The sequence below is a fragment of the Nicotiana tabacum genome, chromosome 7 (assembly GCF_000715075.1).
Source record: "Nicotiana tabacum cultivar K326 chromosome 7, ASM71507v2, whole genome shotgun sequence".
NCBI lineage: Eukaryota > Viridiplantae > Streptophyta > Magnoliopsida > Solanales > Solanaceae > Nicotiana > Nicotiana tabacum.
In genome coordinates, this window is record NC_134086.1 from 66,097,387 (window position 1) to 66,105,584 (window position 8,198).

General features: G+C 39.3%; 1 protein-coding gene across 1 annotated transcript; it reads left to right on the top strand.

Annotated features, from left to right (window-relative positions):
* Positions 1 to 2,857: 2,857 nt before the first annotated feature.
* LOC107830665 (uncharacterized) lies at positions 2,858 to 7,953 on the top strand. The gene is made up of 8 exons (XM_075218440.1): positions 2,858 to 2,991; positions 5,083 to 5,372; positions 5,542 to 5,805; positions 5,938 to 5,973; positions 6,090 to 6,488; positions 6,698 to 6,829; positions 6,962 to 7,308; positions 7,510 to 7,953. The coding sequence occupies exons 1-8, from the start codon at positions 2,858 to 2,860 to the stop codon at positions 7,951 to 7,953; spliced, it is 2,046 nt and encodes a 681-aa protein (XP_075074541.1).
* Positions 7,954 to 8,198: the final 245 nt, after the last annotated feature.

Sequence of the window (8,198 nt, forward strand, 5' to 3'; positions counted from 1 at the left end):
TCGATGAGACTCCATTCGGACTAGCACGACAAAATCCTATTCGGTCCAATCAAAATTGGCTTCCCTAAAAAGTCAGGAATTCACCATACAAAAATCTGAAAGCCTACGTCAAAGAGGTGTAAAGCAAGGGGAGGGGAGAGAAACACAAAAGATGTACAAAGATGAAAACCCTTTTTATTTAGAGAGTTGCGCAAATAGTCGCAAATTATTCACGGCTGAAACTGGTCCAGTACAGAAAATGCACAAAAAAATGTACGAAACAACAAACGAAAAAAATAGACTAAGGTAACAACTTTTCACTCGGCGTCATCACTGCCGTCCTCCCCACCACCATCTCCAGGAAACTCTTCCATAGCATCAACATCCTCGCAGGCCTCCGATGTCGTAGGATCGTAGCCACAGTTAACACGATCCTCTCGTGCCTTCACCCGAGCTCCTTCATAAGCGGCCTCAGAAATATTGCCTACTTCCCACAAACTCTTGTATATGTCCCGCTGGGCTTAGGCATGGACCCAGAGCTCGTGAAAATGGCAAGGAACAATGGCGGAGGCAGATTCGACTTGGGCAAACAATTGTGCCTTTTTGGCCTCAAGAACAACGACCCAATCTCCCAAGGCTGAAGCTTCCTGGTTTATTTTTCCAATGCGCTCTTTGAGCCTTGCCTCCCTGAGCGTAGCCGTCACCCTCTCAGACTCCTGCTCGGATTGAAGGACACGGATATTGTCCTATAATGTCGCAGCCCTCGCTGAAGCTGACGCCCAAGCACTCTCGACACTCTCCAACTTGGAGACCTTCCTCTCCAGCTCAATTAATTTCCCCATCCACTCTGCATTAAAAGCCTCAACTTTGATGGCATTTTAATCCAACTCGGACTGCAACGACAACACCTTCGCTTGAAGATGCTCGCACTCTACAGCGACCCCTTTTCCAAATTCAAGTTCTTCTTCCTTGACACGAAGTAGCTCCTCGAGCTCGCTATTCCTGCGAATAGCCTACATCAGCTCCGGATCCCTCTTCTCCAGTTCCTCACCGAGAGATTGATTACCAGCGTTCGCCCCGAGCTGTTCGTGCATCTCACGGCACTTGTTGCGGTAGTGCCAATACTTCTCTAACATCATCAGAAAATTTTTGGCCCGAGTGTCGACCCTGCGAGCACTTTCAATCTCCAGCATGTACGACTGAAAGCCCAAAAAAGACGAAAAGAGTCGGTAAAGGTCAAGGTCGCCAAAAACAAAAGAAACACAAAAAAGAAAGAGGAGAAACTTACCCTTAGGCCCATAGCGGCCACTTCATGCATCAAATCAACATCACGGACATCCCGAAAAGCCTCGCATTTTGCGGTAGAGCACAAAAGGTCAAACTACGGTACCAAGTCCTCCGTGTCCCCCAGGAGGTTAATCTCCGATGGAATCTCAAGTATACGGGACGGACCTCCTGCCCTTACCACCATGCGGGTAAGGTCCTCCTCGAACATTCTGACATCATTAGGATCAAGGTCGGATTCAGACTTGTAGTCGTCAACCACGACACACTTTCCTCTCTCTACGGCTAAAGAAGAAGCACGAATCGATCCGGAAGATGAAGACCTGCCCAAAGTGGCAATAGCGGCCTCGGGGTCCCGAATTCCTGTCGCAGTAGTCTGTTGATCAATTATAGCGGCCGAAGCCTCTGCCATTGAGTTGGTCTTGATCACCGGGTTTATCTCTACGGTCAGGCTAGCGTTACCATCCATTTCAAGCATCGACAAGGGAAGGTCGTCCTCTGAATATACTGCGGCTGAGGGAGCCATTTCGGACTCCACTCGCCACCTCTTCGACGGACCTTTCTCGTCCTCAACACGGGAAGACTCACCTATTGAGCGAGTAGTAGGAGTCGGAGTCCTAGATTGGGGAATAGTTTCCATGCACACGACTCCGGTCGTAGGTTCAACTTGAGTAGCCCTCGCTGTGGGACGGGCAGCAGACCTTGATGCAGGCCGAGCAGAAGACGTCGGCTGACGGAATGCAAGCAAAGGAGCCCTCACCCTTTGCACTCTCCCTGATAACGGTAATGATCGTGTAAGTAACAAGGTTAAATTGCAAGGTGAAGAACAAAAAAGTTGTGGCAAGTCGACTTACCAGTAAGGGGCTTACACCCGTATTTCTCATAGAAAGACGCCCATTCGCGCACCCCCGCCGTATGAGGGAGAATGGCATTCACCCATTCACGGATATCGTCAACAGGCGTAGGGGGTAGTCTCTCGGCTACAAAAGAAAAAATGATTTAACAATACTGCCCAAATAGAAACGGTCGACCATCACTCTGACAGGAGATACAAAAACTTACATGCGAAGTTCCACCTCTCAGGGAACCCTACAGAGTCCGCCACAAGGTGCTTGTCCACACATAAAAGTAGCTTTCGTAGAAACGACGATTGGTTCTATCGTCCATCTTCACCACCATACTCCTCGTTCCTCGATGGAGCATGTGGATCATCGTGCCTCGAATAAGTTGAGGGGCAAAAATATTGAGCATATGCCCCAGAGTAATCTCCCGACTGGCAAGCTCTGTGAAATTGAGCAGTATGAGGACAGTTTGTATAAGTACGACAAAAGTTGAGCCGGACATACTTCATAGAAACGGCAGAAGTCTACCACCAAGGAGGAAAGAGGAAGCGTATACCCGACAATAAAAGGATATGCGTAGAAAGCACAATACCTTGGGTGGTCAAAATGAACAATATCATCTCCCACCGCTGGCAACATCTAAATATGAGGCGGAATCCCCCATTTTGTCTTAAGCTCCGTGATTGCCACTTCGTCCATAATAGAGGGAACAGGCTCCGGTTCCTCTCCGGAGAGGCTGTTAAAATCGGTCCATGGCTTCCCCGGATGGGGCAATATTTCGACCACTGTTGGAACCCCCTTATCCTCCATCACCTCCACTCCTCAGGGAGCAAGAGCATCATTTTTCAGCGCCGGAACTACAGCAAGATTGTCAGCGCAGGAAGAAGTACCAGCCCATTTATCTTGATTGAACGGAGCAAAAGAACAAAGAGAAGTAAGAGGGAAGATGGTGATATCAATTTCCGACTAATAGGGGAGTGAATTGAAAATATGAAGTATCGGAGAAGATGAATACTCGCAAAACTCTTTTGATAAATCGAAAAGTATGCCAATAGAATGGTATTTCCCCTATTTATAGGAACATAAATGCCCCAAGCGGGACATTCAAAAGTCGCCAATCAAAACTGACAGGGCATGAGAAACGGTTCGATCCACAATAAATGTGTGTCATAATGACAACAACTACAAACGGCGTTTCGGATCAGCACAACGGTTCAACTCCGAAAGGATGCGACTATCGAAAGGGATCATTGTAGCGTTGTGCCATCGCCTCGATCTAAAGATTTTTCCTAACCTTCAAATCGACAGAATCCGCCCATCGAGCCCGCTAAGGGACGACCTCAATGGACGGAGGGACTAATTATTTGAACAAAAAGTTTGAGACTCTATTGCCAATTTCAATTATCGATAATAAAGGAGGTAAATCTTAGCCAAGTATAATCAACTTCAGATCTAAATGTATATAGCGTGAAATAACAAAAGGTAGGAACATCCCAGATTTATTGATGTCATAATCTTATTTCCAATATGAGGAAAATGGATTTACATTCTAAGCAAAAAAGAATTGTAAGAGAAAGAGTAGAGAGGAAAAATGAAGCAATTGTTCATTTTCCAGAGATTCCTTTTTGTTTCTCCTTCTTCCTCCCCATGACAGAAACCCCCCCTCTATATATAGTTCCTGGAATTTTTTTCAGTGGTCTTTGACCAACATGCTCTCCTGCGACGGTCCTTTTTGTCGTTACTCGAGTACTGTACTGACTTGACATACGCTGTCGATGATTTGACCCCAAGGTTGGTCGTGGTGCTCTTCGTTATTTCGCCACCTGCACGAGATCCTAGCTTGGTCGACCACTATGGTCAGATTTTGACTAATAGAAAAATACTTGAAGATTTTGGCATATATTGAAGCAAGTTTTAGACGCTAACAATGTTTTTTAAAGTTGTATAGATCTACGTATGAAGTGGGCAATGTCACCGGTAACAGTAAATGTATAGATTTAAATATAACTACATTTCTGGTTAACAAGAAATACACACAAAAATACGTTAACATTTAGTGAGCGTTTGGACATAAAAATTATAAAATTCCAAAAAAAAAAGTGAAATTATTTTTCAAGTTAAAATGGTATTTGAAAATTAGAGTTGTGTTTGAACATGAATATAATTTTGGGTTGTTTTTTTAAGCTTTGTGAGTGATCTGAGTTAAAATTTTGAAAACAGTTTTTTTGGAGTTTTTCAAATTTTCGAAAAATTCCAAAATTCATCTTCAAGTAAAAATTGAAAATTGTATGGCCAAACACTGATTTCGAAAAAAGTGAATTTTTTTTGAAAAAAAATGAAAAAGTTCTTATGTCCAAACGGGCTCTTAGTTAGGATATTCGGAGCACGAAATAATGCAAATGTATTTTGATCACTTTTAGTTCATATATTTTATTTCTTAATAATACTTTGTAGTATTTGAATTCGTATTATTAATGAATTGGCTATACCTAATAAGTGCATTAATTGATGGGATTTTTTCCTATCTATACCATATATGAAACCTTATTACCAAAAATATTCATAATTTATTAATTACCCGCCCAGTCCACACTTTTACTATAATTTATATACCAATCCATAATTAAGAAGATTCTGCCATTTAAAACGCGCTAAAAAGAAGGCACGAAATCTGCGTTTGATTCTTTCCACATTAAATTCGAATTTTGAAACGGAAAGAGATCTCATTGCTGCGTAATTCTCTCATTCACTATAATTCTAAAACAACGCAAGCTTCATAAGCTCCAGTAGTCAAATTGCTTTTACAAATTCTACAACGCAATACAAATTGTAGAATTCAAAATTGTTCTTCTTCGATCTCAGTACTCAAATTGTCGAACCTATATCTGTTCTTCATCTTTTTTCTCTCAACTACACGAAATCATGTCAAAAATCCCAATAATGCTAAAATTAAATGGAAATTGGATCACTATGGCAGATTTAGAGATTTTGAAGTTGATGCCATTGTGGTAGATGAGAATGCAAGCTACGGAATTCTGATTTCTAGAATTGCAGAACAACTATCGATTGATACATCAGATAAAATTGTAGAAATCAAATACATTGTGAACGATAGTTGTCCTCCAATGAAGATTAGGAATGATATGGGGGTTCTTGTGTATATGGAGACCAAAAAGGAGATTAAGAACTTAGGTTCGTATCTTTTATGTATAAGCGTAAGAGATTTCAATATGGAATTGACAACCACCAACGATAGCATAAGTGCAGGTATGTTTAATTCGACATTGCAGAGAGTTATTGTGTTAGTGTGTTATCTACAATATTACAACATTTATCTACAAATTAACTATATTAAATAATGTACTGAAGCTCATAAAGCAATGTTGTTTTCAAAATTATCTACATAGTTACTACATTTATCTCTATGTTGGTGCAGGTTCGTTTGGATCCCTAAACTTACTTGAATTTCCATCCTCACCAGCTATAGAGGAATATCAAAGTGAAATAATAACTGAATCTACGCAAACATATATTGAAGAAGGACAAGTTTATCAGGACAAGCAAACTGTAGCTGCTGCAATGAAGAATTTTTCTGTGATGCACAAGTTCCAGTTCAGAGTAAAAGGATCTAGTCATAGAAGGTATGGATTTATTTGTGGAGAATATATCAGTAAAAGCAGTGTTTTAGTGAAGATATGTGGTTTTTATAAATTGTAGTTTAATTGTAGTTAAATTGTAGTTAATTGTAGTTTTTAACGAATTTGTGTTAAAATAGTCTTTTTTGTTACTTCTACATCTATAGCCTATATTAAATATTGTATTTTTTTTGTAGCTAATGGCTTATATGCGTTGCTGAAAACTGTAAATGGTACTTTAAGGCAACGTCAATTAATGATTCGGCAATGTTCAAGATAAGGAGTTTCAGCCGACAACACACATGCTCCTTATTGGACGAAACATTCATACAGTGCAAACGTACTGCAGCTGTAGTTGGTAGCATGGTCGTTCCAAAGTATTGTGATCCTAAGACTGTTTACACACCAAAGGACATACAAACTGACATGTTATCCGAATATGGACTGAACCTAAGCTACATGCAAGCATGGAGAGCCAAGGAAAAGGCTTTACAGTTTTTGAGAGGGAATCCGTCTGACTCCTACAACAAATTACCCAAATATTTTTATATTTTTGAGGAGACTTATCCTGGTTCTGTTGTTAAATTGAAGAAGGCAGCAGATGATTGCTTCTTATACACATTTGTTGCTCTTTGTACATCAATAAGTGGTTGGCAACATTGTAGGCCAGTAGTAGTGGTTGATGGAACATTCTTAAAGTCAGCCTACAGGGGGATTATGCTTACAGCAAGCACCATGGATGCAACAGGTAAATAATGTAATAATTTTGTAGTTATTTTGTAGGCAGTCTATAAAATATAGTTAAATTGTAGTTATATTGTAGTTATTTTGTAGCTAAAGGAAAAAAGTGTAGATAAATTGTCTATATTCTGAATATATATTGTAGTTGTTATTTAATTATATTTTTATATACCTTTTCAGGGCTTCCAATTAATATTTTATGAATTAAAAATGTAGGTACTATATTTTCCTTGGCATATGCTGTGGTTGATTCTAAAAACGACGCATCTTGGAAGTGGTTCTTTGAGCAATTCAAGGAGGCATATGGTGAAAGACCTTCAATGTATGTTGTTTCAGATAGGAATGAGAGTATACTGAAGGCAACATCAATTGTCTATCCGGGCATGCCACACTACTCTTGCATGTGGCATATTTAGAAAAATATAAGGTCCAAATTCAAGAAGGGACATTTACAATTATATGAATTGTACTTTGCTACAGCACGGTCATACACTCTGGATGAATTTAATGAAAGGATGTTGAAGATTGAAGAGGTAGACCCGTGTGTGAAATCTTACCTATATGATATTGGCTATCATAGATGGACAAGAGTACATGCAATGGTGAATAGAACTTTTACTATGACATCAAACATTGCTGAGTCGTTGAATGTTGTAACAAAAGAGGCAAGAGAGCTGCCAATATATGATCTATTAGAGTATATGAGGATGCTTCTTGAACGTTGGACGAAAGAGAAGTTATTGAAGGCAAAAGGTACTTTCACATACCTTGGGTACAAATTCAACAAAGAATTGGATGAAAACAATACATTATCTCAGAAACTAAGGGTAAAATCTGTTTGTTTTGTGCAAAAAAAAAATTGCTTAATATGCATTGTTTCCAGATTGTAGATAAACTGTAGTCAAATTGTGGGTAATTGTAGATTGTAGATAAGTTGTAATGTATTTGTAGCTGATTTGTAGGTAAGTTGTGGATAATCCTTTTTAATGATTGATATATTATTATAAATGTTTGTTCTTCAATTATAGGTGAGGGCTTCAACAGATCATTTACATACTGTGTTAGATGGTGTGAAGCAGTACATTATGTGTCTAGAAAACAAGAAATGTAGCTGCGGACAATTCCAACTTGATGAACTTCCATGTGCGCATGCTTTGGCAGCATTAAGGCACAGGAAGGAAACATACGAAAACTATTGCTCTCCGTATTACACAAGGAAGAGCCTTCTGCTTACCTATGAAATGCCAGTAAATCCTCTTCCTGATGAAAGCAAATGGGATGTGCCACAACATATTTTGGATGAGGTAGTAAAGCCACCGGCGGGAGATAAAAGGCAGTCAGGGAGACCTCACAAGGAAAGATATAAAATATTTGATGAAATAAAGTCAAAGAAGTACAAGGTGTCATGTGAAAATTGTGGAGGTGAAGGGCATAACAAAAGAACTTGCAAGAATGCGCCCAAAAAGAAATGAATATCATGTAGTTAGAATAGTTATTCAAAATAAATGTTAGTGAGTTCAAATTATCTGATTTTTTTGTGTAATCGTTCAAGTTTTTGAAGATGATTATGAAGTATACTACAATTTGTGTATTTGCGTTTAATATGATTTTATGTATTCTGTCAGGCATCTAAATTTGTCTTTTTATAGCTTAGTTAAACTTTAATATTTACTATATACAAAACAACTAATATTAATGAAACATTCATTCAATGTAA

Bases quoted from the DNA above. Each gene is read 5' to 3' on its own strand.
- LOC107830665 (XM_075218440.1), top strand. From the start codon at position 2,858: ATGGCTTCCCCGGATGGGGCAATATTTCGACCACTGTTGGAACCCCCT. The intron at 2,992-5,082 runs GTACCAGCCCAT...TCACTATGGCAG, and splicing joins GATTGTCAGCGCAGGAAGAA to ATTTAGAGATTTTGAAGTTG. The intron at 6,489-6,697 runs GTAAATAATGTA...TTAAAAATGTAG, and splicing joins AAGCACCATGGATGCAACAG to GTACTATATTTTCCTTGGCA.